The sequence below is a fragment of the Cetorhinus maximus genome, chromosome 14, assembly GCF_964194155.1.
Source record: "Cetorhinus maximus chromosome 14, sCetMax3.hap1.1, whole genome shotgun sequence".
In the NCBI taxonomy this organism is placed as follows: Eukaryota; Metazoa; Chordata; class Chondrichthyes; order Lamniformes; family Cetorhinidae; genus Cetorhinus; species Cetorhinus maximus.
This window is the reverse complement of record NC_135892.1, coordinates 85330244-85345223: the sequence shown is the minus strand read 5'-3', so window position 1 is coordinate 85345223 and position 14980 is coordinate 85330244. Positions and strand designations below refer to the sequence as shown.

Genomic DNA, 14980 nt, shown 5'->3' with positions numbered 1-14980 from the left:
TGGGTGGATAATTGCAGGAGTTGACAGGAGAGAATATGATGGTGAAGTCTTTGCAATGGCTGTAACTAGCCTGATTATAGCAATTGTCTGGATTCATTCTGTACTGCTTTGCAGGCTTTTATGTTACTATTGTTCCCCGATTCAGGTCTCTAGTTTAAAATCTCTCACCAGAAACCTTCTGAGCTCCTGATTTAGCAAATTCTATATTCACTAGCTGTAGTTTAGTCCACAGATTCACAGCTCTACTTTGCTAATTCTTTATTTTATATTTGCATTCCCTATCTTAATTTTGCATCTGCTTCCTTGAAGAGGATTTCTCAATATCTACATAATTGTTCTTGTCAAATAAACAGAAAATGCTGGAAACACTAAACAGATTAGGCAGAATCTGGAGAGAAACAAACTTTAGGTTGCTGATAACAAATAAACTGAGAAAAATATTGAATGGAAATTATGCAAGAAAGAAACAACAGTCTCTCCATGTTTCAGAACCATGCAGAAGACAGTTTGCTCTGCTTTGGCCAGTTTGCTGTGTGTGATCTCAACTCCATTTTGTTTGTAGATCCTACACAGATTTAGCAAGAATTTCACTGTCAGAATGGCAGCCATCAGTTACCAAAGTCAATTTTTAAAACTAATATTTTTCTCGCAAGTGAAGATTAGGGAAAGTTTGGATTGTTCCCTTTAGAACAGAACAGCTCAAGAGGAGACCTAATAGAGGTTTTCAAGATGATGAGAGGATTTGATAGAGTAGATAGGGAAAAAATATTCCCTCTGGAATGTGGGTCAATAACTAGAAGCCATAGATTCAAATGCACTGACATAAGATCTAGAGGGCAGATGAAGGGAATTTTTTCAGTCAGAGATTTGTCAGGATCTGAAACTCTGTACTTGAAAAGGTGATGGAAGCTGACTCCATAAATTATTTTAAAAGGGAGTTGAGGATGAAGAACTTAGTGTTACAGACAAAAAGCATGGATGTGGGACTAAGCACGACTACTTTTTCAAAGAACCAGTGCAGGCAAAACAGACCAAATGGCCCCCTTCTGTGCTATAAGTTTCTATGATTCTATCCATCTCTTCAATTGCCCCATTAGTCATGTCTTTCATTTTCTGCTCATTGTCAATTGATCTTCTGTAAAACACCATGGGACATTTCTTACATAAAAGTAACCATACAAGTGCAAGATGGTGTTGTCCAGCTGACTTGCTCATTTCTTATGGAAATCCCTCTTTTCCACAAATGTGATTGAAACCTTGCCTTACAGGGAGTAGTAGTCATAACCCTGTACTCTATCAAGGGTGGAACACTGCTGTGGGACACCAGTGTGCTAAATTACCAGCTTTTCTGTTTCACTCAGTCTTCTCCTTGCTTTTGAACATGAACTGAGCCTTTAAGCCTTTCTTTCTAATGCTGCTACATAAGTCCTAAAGTCATTTTTTTTTGGTATCCTTTCCAGTTTAGATGTAAAGTTTAATTTGTGCAGTGCATGTACATTACAGTTACAGCATTGAGGTATGAGATAGGAAGACTGAAGAAGAAGCTGCAACAGCCCCTACAGGATTGAAGGAAAATAAGATGGGCAGTTCCCACCTGGAAGGTTGTAGAGCCTTCTGGCACTGGCTGCATGTGCATTAGTTGTGGCCTGACAGGATGTCAAACACTCGCTCTCCTGACAGCAGATAAAGGCAGTGATGATTTACAGTTTTTTGAAAAATTGGATTAAAAAAATATAAAAACATATACGGTGGGATTTTTTAAAAAGAAGTTTGCACTCATATCACTCTTATTGTTTGTGTTGTCTAGCCAGAGTCCCGTTACACTGAGAATCTGTCCAGTATGGTGACGCATGCCAGTTAAATTCGAGGAAATCTTGTATGTTTACTGACCTCATTCACTGCCTGGACATTGTTTAGGAATGTAGGGGGTAACTTTAACTGGAAAGGAAAGCGAGGTAGGGATGTATAATAGGCAGATAACTCAACATCACCCATTCTGTAACAGCTGCAAAATTTAATGACTCCCATTGTGTCCAAGTGGCAATTCATTAAGCATTTATTATCCAGAAGCCTGACTCATACGTAAAACCTGGGACTATGCTGTGAGATGAACTTGTGACAAAAAAGAGAATCATACCATTTTTCTGCAGCAGGTTGAGTAATACAACAGTGGATCTAGGTATGTCTACGATATTTCACAATTGTTGATGGATGGCCAGCTAGCTTCGCTGATTTGTGGGGCCTGGAGAGGTTCACCTGTCTCAAGGAATTGGGATTCTTATCACGTGGCCTCAGATAACCTGAAACTATTTTTCTAATGGAGTGGGTGGCCTTGGCTGAGCAAGCAGCAGGAATATCATTAGCACTTCACACTGATGATGTCCACAGTTTTAGCTGGTTCAAATCCAACAGTCCTTTTGGTCCCTGAGCTCTTGGCTCATATCAACCTGTCTCTTTATTTCTTGGCGCTCAGGTTAACAGATACACAGCTACGGGGAAAGAGTATGCATTGCACACCAGGTGACCAGGAACTCCTTATTTGAACGTCTCAGTGGGTTGGGTTAGCTGGACACTCATGAGCAGGGTGCTGCGTTTCATGCATGTATGGCACCCAACTAATAAAATGTGCTGTCGCTTTGATATTAACTGATGGGAAATTGATACGTTCAGCTCTCATGTATTTACTTCAATTGTCCAACCATAGGAAATTTAAACTAAACTAATCAGAAATTGAAATAGTGGGCCAGATTTTCCATTCATTATGCTAGCATTTGCTGATAATAAGCAGAAGGAAAAAAAATTGGATTGAGAAAGCGATAAAAGAAACAGAAAGAAAAAGTTTTTAACAGATTTAATTTATTTTAAATCTCCAATAATAATTAAAATCAGAAGGATAGAACCTCCACACTTGTTGAAGTTATTTTTTAGTGCCAGCGTTTTTTTTGGCAGTATTTAAGACTTATCTTGCTGTTAATAAGTTATTTACACTGGAATGAACAAGCCCTAACTTTCCCTGGTGAGTTTAGTGCATATTTATTGTTTAAGTACAGCAGCTTCACGGCATTCCAAGTATTTCAAAGGTGAGTCTCCCAGCATGATACCATCCTCACACAGCATCTGGAGGAGCAGCCATCTCAGACAATTTTGTGATTTATACGTTTAACTGCATGTGCAATGACTGGAAGGTAATGTCCTATTTACGCGTTAATAATTGGGGAGCACTGTTAGTGTCACTGTTATTTCTGCCATAATTGAATGAGAAAATATGTTTTTTAAAGAAGCCATAATTGAGCTTTGACTTTCTAAAATTACTTTAATTTACCATGCTGTTCATGGGTGGAAAGGAAGGTATGACTGCAAGTACTAATGGCAGGAAGATGAAACACGTTCTTCACTTGAAGTCCTGAATAATAGAATAAATATCACCAGACACAATGGTGAGCAAAGCAATAATAAAGATCCTCGTGTCTATTATCTCCAATCTCTCTCCAATTTTTTTCTCTTCTGAGTTAAAGTGGTTACAGTTCGCGGCAACTTTCAATACCTCGGCCATTCTTCAAATATGAGCCTAAACAGCAGAGGAAGTTTTATCCTGGGCGGAAACAGAGGTAGAGCTCCAAAAAATAGCAGGCAATGATTTCCCACCCTGTTCCCAATCTGGCCGATGACACCAAAAGGGGAATTACTGTTGGATGACTGGAGCACTCACCTGTTTCAAGCAGAAGACCCTTTTAATATATAGATCCTAGCTCTCAAAGGACGTTGATTGCAATTATTGAAGACAGCTTGACATGGCATTCACACTTCCCCCCAGTTGAACTGCATAGCTGGAGACAACCAAATAAACACATCTTTAAATTATTCCTCTAGGACCATGGGGTTTGAAGTGTTCCACAAGAATAATATGGGTCTCCTTCACCCCTGCCAAAATGGCACTATGCTCCCTGCTCCCCAGTCCTATGTGGGCTTCGCTGGCTGGGCCAACATTTGTTTCCCATCCCTAGTTGCCCTTGAGAAGGCGATGGTGAGCGGCCTCCTTGAACCACTTCAGTCCCTGTGGTGTAGGTACACCCACAGTGCTGTTAGGAAGGGAGTTCCAGGATTTTGACCCAGCGACAGTGAAGGAACGGTGATATGTTTCCTAGTCAGGATGATGAGTGACTTGGAGGGGAACTTCCAGGTGGAGGTGTTCCCATTTATCTGCTGCCCTTGTCCTTCTAGGTGGTAGTGGTTGTGGGTTTGGAAGGTGTTGACTAAGGAGCCTTGGTGAATTTGTACAATGCATCTTGTAGATAATACACACTGCTGCTACTGTGCGTCGGTGATGGAAGGAGTGAATGTTTGTAGATGTGCCAATCAAGCGGACTGGTTGTCCTGGACCATGCCCAGCTTCTTCAGTGTTGTGGGAGCTGCACTCATCCAGGCAAGCGGGGAGTATCCCATCACATTCCTGACTTGTGCCTTGTAGATGGTGGACAGGCTTTGAGGAGTCAGGAGGTGAGTTACTCGTCGCACGATTCCTAGCCTCTGACCTACTCTTGTAGCCACAGTATTTATATGGCTAGTCCAGTTCAGTTTCTGGTCAATGGTAACTCTCAGGATGTTGATAGTGGGAGGTTCAGTGATGGTAATGCCATTGAATATCAAGGGGCGATGGTTAGATTCTCTCTCGTTGGAGATGGTCATTGCCTGACACTTGTGTGGCGCAAATGTTACTTGCCACTTGTCAGCCCAAGCCTGAATATTGTCCAGGTCTTGCTGCATTTGGACATGGACTGCTTCAGTATCTGAGGAGTCACAAATGGTGCTGAACATTGTGCAATCATGCAGCGCACATCCCCATTTCTGACCTTATGATGGAAGGAAGGTCATTGATGAAGCAGCTGAAGATGGTTGGGTCTAGGACACTACCCTGAGGTACTCCTGCAGTGATGTCCTGGAGCTGAGATGACTGACATCCAAGAACCACAATCATCTTCCTTTGTGCTATGTATGACTCCAACCAGCAGAGAGATTTCCCTGATTCCCATTGACTCCAGTTTTGCTAGGGCTCCTTGATGCCACACTTGGTCAAATGCTGCCTTGATATCAAGGGCAGTCACTCTCACCTCACCTTGGGAGTTCAGCTCTTTTGTCCATGTTTGAACCAAGGCTGTAATGGGATCAGGAGCTGAGTAGCCCTGTCGGAACCCAAACTGGGCATCAGTGAGCAGGTTATTGCTAAGCAAGTGCCGCTTGATAGCACTGTGGATGACCCCTTCCATTACTTTACTAATGATTGAGAGTAGACTGATGGGGCGGTGATTAGCAGGGTTGGATTTGTCCTGCTTTTTGTGCACAGGACATACCTGGGAAATTTTCCACATAGCTGGATGGATGCCAGTGTTGTTGCTGCATTGGAACAGCTTGGCTAGGTATGCGACAAGTTCTGGAGCACAAGTCTTCAGTACTATTGCCAGAATATTGTCAGGGCCCATAGCCTTTGCAGTATCCAGTGCCTTCAGTTGTTTCTTGATATCACTTGGAGTGAATCGAATTTGCTGAAGACTGGCATCTGTGATGCTGGGGACCTCCGAAGGAGGCCAAGATGGATCATCCTCTCAGCAGTTCTGGCTGGATATTTGTTGCGAACGCTTCAGCCTTATCTTTCGCACTGCTGTGCTGGGCTCCTCCATCATTGAGGATGGGGATATTTGTGGAGCCTCCACCTTCAGTGAGCTGTTTAATTGTCCACCACCATTCACAACTGGATGTGGCAGGACTGCAGAGCTTAGATCTGATCCGTTGGTGGTGGGATCGCTTAGCTCTGTCTATCACTTGCTACTTATGCACGCAAGTAGTCCTGTTTTATAGCTTCACCAGGTTAACACCTCATTTTTAGGTATGCCTGGTCCTGCTCCTGGCACTCTTCATTGAACCAGGCTTGATCCCCTGGCTTGATTGTAATGGTGGAGTTGGGGATATGCCGGGCCATGAGGTTACAGATTGTGTCAGAGTACAATTCTGCTGCTGATGGCCAACAGCGCCTCATGGATGCCCAGTCTTGAGTTGCTAGATCTGTTCGAAATCTATCCCATTTAGCACAGTGGTAGTGCCACACAACACAATGGAGTGTATCCTCACTGTGAAGGTGGAATTTCATCACAGCCACATTGGCCTTTTGGTCGCCTGATATTGCACAACCTTAGGTCAGGAAGCTCAAACAGTAGGGAACCACGCTGCCATGGTGGCGCAGAGAATTGGATTCCATTGTTGTACACCTCTATCTGATTCACACTCCTTGAAAACGCTCTTTTCCTTCTGGGAGCATAGTATCATATGCTGAACTTTCACAGTCACTGTTGTTACTTAAAGGTGTGGAGATTGTAATCAGATCAACCTCTACAATCTCCTTATCTGTGATGCACAACTGGTTAAAAATGACATTATGGCATGGACATGATCTCTCGTCTAATGTGATGCTATATCTTTGTGGACCCACTTGAAGCTTAGCAACACAACATAGTCATGGTCCTTATAGGATCATAATGCTGGATCTGTCAGGTAGAACTCTGTGGAAGCTAATCCTTGCACTGAAATCCAACTAATAACAGCAGCAAAAAAGGAATATTCTATGAGCTTGTGAATGCTAACGTCTCTGTACGATTTTCTGTCGTATGTGACGAATTAGCCTTTGCTGTAAGTGGTGACCCAAATATGGGTGGAATTTTCCGTGCCCACTGGCGTCAGGCATGTTTGGTGGCGTGAGCGGACAATATGGCAAGGGGCCCTAAAATTAGTTTCACGACGTCGTGAAACCAGTTTACAATCGTCTGCTCTACCCATCAATGGCAGGCCGTGTTTGCTGCTGTCGGATGCCGGCAACCTCATTGTAATACATCCTAACGTCATTATAAGCCCAGCTCGCCGGAATCATCCCCCCACCCCCAGGCTGGATCATCCGAGCACGTTGGCGTTATTGCACGCAGACATGTTTCACAACTGTACAGAAGCGACGTGCACTTGGCAAGCTGCACTTTGCTCAGAACTTCAAGGTTTGTTTCCCTAACTTGCCTCGGGCAGCACTCACCCTCATCAGCGCCAGGGCTCGCTGACAGTAGCACATCACTTTTAAGGGGGCTCTGGGGCTGGTCTCTACTACCAGACCAACCATAAGGCGGGGATCACTTCTCAACGGCTGCAGGGCCAGGACTTGCTTGGGGAAGGGGGAGAAGTGGCCTCAGGCAAGGAAAGAGGCTACAGGGTGAGGGCTGTGCAAGGGATGGGGTATCCCAGGGTGTGTATGTGGAGGCACAAGTTGACCTGTGCAAATGGCCTCAAGATGGAGGCAGTCTTCAGAGGAGATAAGTCCAGATGGACGTGTGAGGGTGTGTGAGAGAGAGTGAGTGGTGCTGTCCTTTGTGCTGGCAGTGAGTGAGATGCCAGTGAATGTGTAATGGGCTTGAGTGTGTGAGTTTAGAGTGATGAGATGGTTGCCTTACCCTGGAAGCACGGAGGAGATCATTCATCCTCTATCTGCATTGGATGACCAACATCTCCTATGCAACATTGGCACTAATCGCCACTGCCATCATCTACCAAGCCAGAGTGGTAATGTTGCTGCCCTTCCTGTGGCCAGAGTGGGGGTAGTGGACATCACAGCGGGCCTCCATGACTAAAAGGCGCTCAAGGGATGTGTCACTAAACTGAGGGGCTGCAGTCTTCTTGCCTTTCAAGGCCATGTCTTCTTTTCAGCAGTCCTGGGCTGGAAGCACTGAGAGGTGTGCATATGGCTGCACTTTAAATGTGGCACCTGACTTGATGAAGCAGCCAGGTGATGGCGTGGCGGGTGAATCGGAGTCTGTCCACCATTGAAACGGTGTGTTTCACTGAAATGCATGATTAATGAGGTGGGTTTGGGACGATACAGCATGAAAAGCCCACAACTGCACTTAATGCAAATCTGGGATGATTCCGCCCTATGTGTTTCTTTTGCCTTTGGTACAGTCAGTGGTTATGAAAAAAAACATTCACAGCAGGCCCCAATGGGCATTCTGTAAGTGACATTGGGGAATAGTAAGTGCACACTGTGCTGGGAATTAATTTGTTAAGGGTGGAGGATGAATGCTACCATTCACATGCTAACACATGTGAGAAGTTTCATTTTGTACAGAGTGAAGATGGAGTATGAAGTGTGCCCACGTGGTTATCTGCAGGAGTTGGAAGCTCTTCACACTAAACTTTTCATGAAAGCCACATCTTACCATAGAAAAAATGGACAACTTCACCAGTCTTTTGTTCCTTTCGCAGCTAACAAGGCAGTAAACAAAATTCCTGTGTTCATAGTGTATACTCTGCAATCAAAAGTTTGCTCAGCATTCAAAATTTCCCTTATGAAACTTAAGTACCAGTCCAGCTTTGGTGAACATCAGTGCTCTTTATGTCTTAACCCATATGATGTAGTCAGACATTTCACAGTGCACTGTTTACCATCCCAAAGGACGAATGTATGTGGGCAGGTTCAAGCTGACACCATTATTTTGCCATTGGTGTTCCATCACAGCATCATCTGAAAACTGTATGGACGAAGATGAAAGAAAGTCATTTTTTTCAAATTTCAAATGAGACTCAAGTTTCTTTTTTTAAACAGTGAAAGGATATAAATTAATAGTACAAAATAAACAGCTTCTGAACTAAGTCGACCCTTAACAGTTACGGCTCATTAAACCTACTGAGCTGGGTCTAGACTTCAGTAAGATCAATGAGTGAGGTAACAGGTCCTTGGGTATATACAATTAGGTATCCCTGCTGCATAGTGTCATCAGAGACCATAAACACCATGCCTAATGTCAACCATAGACACAAATAAAAGAAAAACAACGTGAGACATGTTACATTTCATAAATACAGGCAAAGCAAGTCTTTTTTTCTATGGAATTGTTAAATTTAGCTTAGCAGTAATTTATCAACCTGCTTTGTAAATAATGTATGTCCTTTTCATTTCATTAGACCAAACCTCTATCTAGGCCTGCTCAATTGAAGTAGCATGTACTCTATGTTTTAAGGTTTAGGAGACACAGATTGCTCAAAATAGGCGGTCAAGATTCATAGTGATTTTTAGTTTATTAAGAAGCAACAATTTAGATATGATACAAAATCTAAATAAGCAGAAAAGACATACAACAGGCGAGAATGATTTACTGGTCACAGCTTGGACAAACAGATGGGGGAAGAAGGATGGTGCTGATCTCCATGGTTGACGGTTGCAGTCTCCTCTGAACGGTTTACTGGCCCAGGATTTGTCAAAAAGGTGGATAAAGCTGATCTCCAGGACTGGAAGTGGCAGTTTCTTCTGTTTTCTTCCGGCTTCTTGAACTAGCCAAAGTATTAAAGCAAAGACAGCATGAATCACTTTGAAAAGCTCTCTGCCCAAAGTCTTCTTTAGCTAACCAAGGAGAGCCAGCATTGGTACCCCTTGAGAAGCCCTTTTCCAAAGTAATTTTTCTGTCATGAGAATCCATTTAAATGCCTTATTTCTGGGAGGTTTATGCCAATTATTTATTCAATGTTTATTGGCAAGGGACAGATACTCAAGGTAATCCCTCCTTTTTACATCAGAAGCCCATGAAGTCAACTTGAGATTCATTGTTTGCTAGGACATCCTGTTTAGCCTTCAGGCAGTGGGTTTCCGTATGGGTCATGAGGTAACCTCTGACCACCCCCCATCTCGATTAGCAATGTCTTGTTTCAGTGCTTGTTCTGGAAACATGTCCTTGGCAGAGATACAAAGAGCCTTCACAGTCTTATGTTTATCAGCCCAGGAAGCTGGCATGGGAGCTTTCTTTATAAGAAAGCTTGAGTATATAATGTTTTCTTAGAATTTTATTAAGTTATTACACAGTGATTTTCTACAGTGCATCAAAACTAATAGAACATTTGTTTGTTACTTGCAGAGATCTTAAACTGGACAATATCTTGCTGGATGCTGAGGGGCACTGCAAGTTAGCTGACTTTGGCATGTGCAAAGAAGGTATTCTGAATGGTATCACAACGACTACTTTCTGTGGTACACCAGATTATATTGCCCCTGAGGTATGTTTGTTTCCTCCCATTGATCTTTATATACCAATACACTGCAGCAAATTTGCTCTTAAGTGTGAGTGAAACAATTGGTTTTACATTGCCTTTTGCAGTATGAAGTTAAAAATTATAATTTAAATCTTGCCATAGAGTGTTAGATGCCTACAGGGAATGTGACTTCAAATCCCAGTCTGGATTAACATTCACAATTGGATGCCCCTCAGTTGGTGAGTTTTTTTGGTTCTTGGGTGGTCTGTTGGCAGAAGTATTATGCCATGGTCACAGATGTCCATTTCAAGAGAGTGGAAAATTAGCAGGAAAACCTTTCCACAATAAGCACCTCTCCTGCTAACCAACACCGAGCAGTAGCCAGCAACATCAAGTTGGTTATCGAGAAGTTGGCAGGCCAGGTTGTCTCAGTTCTCTGGGTATAGTTTTCAGCCAGTTTTTTTTTAAATTGGATTTAGTAATAAGATTTGCAATTTGTATATAAATCACCAGTTGTGTCCCTGCCTTTAATTTTTTCAGTTGTTTTTGTGGCCCTTATCTTTACAATTTCTGTATTATACACCAACAAGAGGTTGGGCAATTGTCATTGATGATTTGTAAAATAACTATTAAGAGATAGAGAAGATCTGGGATTACTGTTACCCTCATGGCCCAGCTGAGATCTTGAAGTCATCCTTTTGCAATTTTTAAAATGTTAATGTGATGTGGGTGAGGCCGGCAAAGGAACATAATAGCATAGGAGGAGGAGTAGGCCATTCAGCCCCTTAAGCCTGCTCTGCCATTCAGCTAGATCATGGCTGATCTTCTACCTCAATGCAATTTTCCCACACTATCCCCATATCCCTTGATGTCTTTAGTATCTAGAAATCTGTCCATTTATGTCTTGAGCATACTCAATGACTAAGCCTCCACTGCCCTCTGCGGTAGAGAATTCCAAATATTCACCACCCTCTTGAGTGAAGAAATTGCTCCTCATCTTGGTTCTTTATGGCCTACCTCTTATTCTGAGACTGTGCCCCCTGGTTCTAGACCTACCAGCCAGGGGAAATATCCTTCTTATAACAACTCTGTTGAGCCCTGTAAGAATTATGTATATCTCGATGAGGTCACCTCTTATTCTTCTAAACTCTAGAGAATACAGGCCCAATCTCTCCTCAATCTCTCCTCATAGGACAATCCTGCCATCCAGGAATCAGTCTGGTGAACCATCATTGCACTCACTCTATGGCAAGTATATCCTTCCTTAGGTAAGGAGACGAAAACTACCCACAATACTCCAGGTGCCATCTCACCTAGGCTCTACATAAAGCTGTACTCATTGTCCATCCTGAGGTGTACAACCAGATCCTGCCACATTGTGCCATGGGAAGTGCCTCAACATGCAAGTCTTTTCTGTCATATGACTTCTTGTGGGCATTAGTGTTGCTCTCCTTTTGATGCTAGATTTCGAGTAAATAGAGAACTTACATTCATATGGTACATCTCATGTCCTGAGGATGTCTCAGGGTGATTTGAAACCAATGTAATCACCACTAGGGAAGGAAATGTGCCATTCTTATCCAGGCTGACTTCCATGTGACTCCCATCCCACACCACCGTGATAATAATTATACTGTAGTGCCCGTCACAAAACTGATTAGGACTATAATGTTTTTCAGTGCACTCTACAAGTGAACCATTTCTTGCAAAATGCACCACATACAGTACACTTGTATAGTTTTGCTTTATGTTTGAATATATTTCCACCCACTTTTTTGAATTTTTTAAAAAATTTTTGGCTTTCGCAATAACTGAAAGAATTTGGCTGTCAATTCCGTATTGTAACCTGGACAGTAGGAAATGTGCATAAGTTTATTGGCTTCCTGATTTTCGTTCCTTTTCTTTGGGGAAGTGTATGCATTGCACATGCTGCAGGTTAGAATCTTAACTGTCAAATCATCAGTATAACTGTTCACCTCTATTGCTTTGTAATGCAGCATGTGAATGAAGTAAAGTAGAGCAGTCATTGTAATGTTATAACTCAAAAATGATCAGACAACATTTCATTGCCTTCAAATACTGATGTCTGTAAAGTGACTGTTGTATTGAGTTGGATGCATTATGATGGTTAATGGTAGAGTCATTTATTGATACAAATCTGAACTCTGTCACTGAAGTCTCTATGAAAGACCACAGATGTGTGCACGAGACTATTTATAAATCAACAGAAGAATTGTTTCTTAAAGTTTTTAAGAAGTTAACCTTGGCTCAGTGATAGCACTTTCATCTTTGAATCAGAAGATTGTGAGTTCAAGTCCCTCTCTAGATTCTTAAGCATGTAATCTAGATTGACATTTCAGTACAGCACTGAAGGAGTGCTGCCCTGCTGGAGGTGCCGTCCTTCAAACGAGACAATAAACTGAGGTTCCACCTGCCCTCTCAAGTGGAAGTAAACTACCTCAAGCACTTTTCAAGCGGAGTTCTTTCTGTCATCCTGGGCAATATTCAACAACCAACATCATTAAAATCACATATCTGATCCAGATCTCATTGCTGTTTGTGGAAGCTTGTGCACAAATTGGGTGCCATGTTTCCCTATATTACAACAATGATTACACTTCAAAAGTAGTTCATTTGCTGCAAAGTGCTTTGGGATGTACTGAAGTCATGAATGGTGTTACAGCAATGCAAATTCTTTCTTTCTTTAGTTCATGAACATTTATAGGTTGAAGTCTTGTGAAAGTAAGAATTTTGGTGAAGAATTTTGTAGCTGTGTGGCCCTTCTACATTACAATGTTCTTCATTACTGCATTTCTTACAGTAACCTGTGATTGATGCGTTTTCATAGAGATGTGATACTAATCTAAAAATAGTAGGATGATTCCAAGTTCTGCTTCTGATGTGTGCCGAATTAGCCATTCTTGACTCAGCAGCAGTGAGGACAGTATAGTTAGACGCAAGGTATTCAGATTGAGCAAGCAGGCAGACCACCCAATGTTCTCACAGCTCATCATGGTTCATAGACCCTTCTCATGCAGATAGTGAACATGTGAGCCTAGATTAGAATAACACATACCCTCCTGTTATTAAGTGTCGAGGGACACTTGAATGGGGTACCTGAGATTCATGCTTGCCTGGGAAACGATATCTGAACACAAGTAGTGCCCACCTATAAAGGATAGGAGAAAGTTGGGGGTAGTAGGGATAATTAAATACATTTAATGTATACCTGTATATACATTATTTTCACAGTCAACTCACAAATGTTCTGAAGTAAAAAAATATTCTACTTGGAGCATAGCTTTCACTTACTGGGGGTTGGGGGTAAAATTCCACTTTTCTTAATTGTGTAAATGAGCAGGAGCAGATTGGTCACCCATTCTAGATTTACCCTCCCCTCCCCATCTCCAAATATCCTATCAATTGACTTCAGTAGAAAGTAAGCCAGCAACTGGCCCACTACTGTTCTATTCCAGAAAGCCAGCTGGTGAAGGATAGGACTGGAATCAATTTTTACACACTTTTATAATTATTTACAGTTACACATTACAGGCGTACACCTTCGAACCCGACCATCATTGATTTGTGTCTATCTATAAGTTATTTGCATGGTGAGGTCAATATCAAAATGTCTGAATACTGGTCTTTGATAGGCATATTTTGAGCATTGCTTGGGAGTTGCCACACAATGGGCTGGATTTGACGCTGAGGCCATAAACCCAAGCGTAGATTTCTTGGGCAAGCCCATCTCCACTTAGCCAGCTCGCCTCACTTTAATTTATAAGAGGTAGGACTTCTGTCCATCTACAAAGGGACATCCTGTCTCATGAAGCTGCTGGTCAAACAGAAGCCAGCAAATCTACATGGCAGCAGCGCCAAACAGGAGCAGTGGCCACTGCTGGTGCTGTAGGTTAGCCAAGGAGGGGGCTTTCAACCATTGACCTGGACATAAGTCTGAGATCTCGCTGGAGCCCGGCTGGTCAGGAAGGAGGCACCTCCCCACCCTTCACTGACCAGCAGCTCGCAGGGCTAAACCTGCTGGGCTACATGTTGGGTGCAGGCCTCTCCTGCCACCTTTTATATCTGAGCGGCAGCAGGATTGCGCCACAGGTGGGCGAACCACCCGATGCCTCCCCGGCCACCCGTAAAATCATGGAAGGGACCGAAGTGGGTGGAACCACCACTGATGGCACGGTGCCCTAGTTCACAGGTCCACCCACCTGTTTTCCCCACCCAAATGTGGCCCATAAAATCAACCCAATGGCTCAGGAATGATATGGAATCCCTTTTCGAACAAGTTCCCTCCTCCGCTTCTCTAGGAGGATCAAGTGAATTTCCAGCTAATCCCCAGCACCTACATACAGCTAAACACAATTAATATACAATGAACAGCTATCATCTTTTTTGCACCCGTGCCCAAGCTGAATTTCACCCCCATTATTTGGAAAAGTCACTAGTCGTTTAAGAAGAGCACATGATATGTTAAAAACAGATCAAAGGCATTTAAAACAGTGAATTATAAAATCTGTCCATTTATGACCATCCTTCATGAGAAATACCGGAAGCTTTGAGTGTAAACGTTAGGCATCAAGGAAGTGGCTGGAGGGTAAACATTCTCAAAGTAATGGTCTAAAATAAGTAATGAATTGTATCAGCTGAGCAGCACAGTACATTTGTTTAACATCTGCTTGCCTTTCTGAATAGATCCTACAAGAATTGGAGTACGGCCCTTCAGTGGACTGGTGGGCTTTGGGGGTCCTGATGTACGAGATGATGGCCGGCCAGCCCCCTTTCGAGGCTGACAATGAAGATGACCTTTTTGAGTCCATCCTGCACGACGATGTGTTGTACCCGGTCTGGCTCAGTAAGGAAGCAGTCAGCATCCTGAAAGCGGTGGGTTCCTTACACCCTTTTACTGTCCAATCTCCCATTC

At 42.9% G+C, this 14980-nt stretch overlaps 1 protein-coding gene across 2 annotated transcripts in view; it reads left to right on the top strand.

Annotated features, from left to right (window-relative positions):
* LOC144689791 (protein kinase C epsilon type) overlaps positions 1 to 14980 on the top strand; it is a 689374-nt gene that overhangs the window by 637218 nt on the left and 37176 nt on the right. For both annotated transcript variants that reach the window (XM_078557177.1, XM_078557176.1), the window contains 2 exons: positions 9933 to 10071; positions 14752 to 14940. In XM_078557177.1, the coding sequence (XP_078413303.1) occupies positions 9933 to 10071; positions 14752 to 14940 (328 nt within the window). The remainder of the gene's footprint in view (positions 1 to 9932; positions 10072 to 14751; positions 14941 to 14980) is intronic.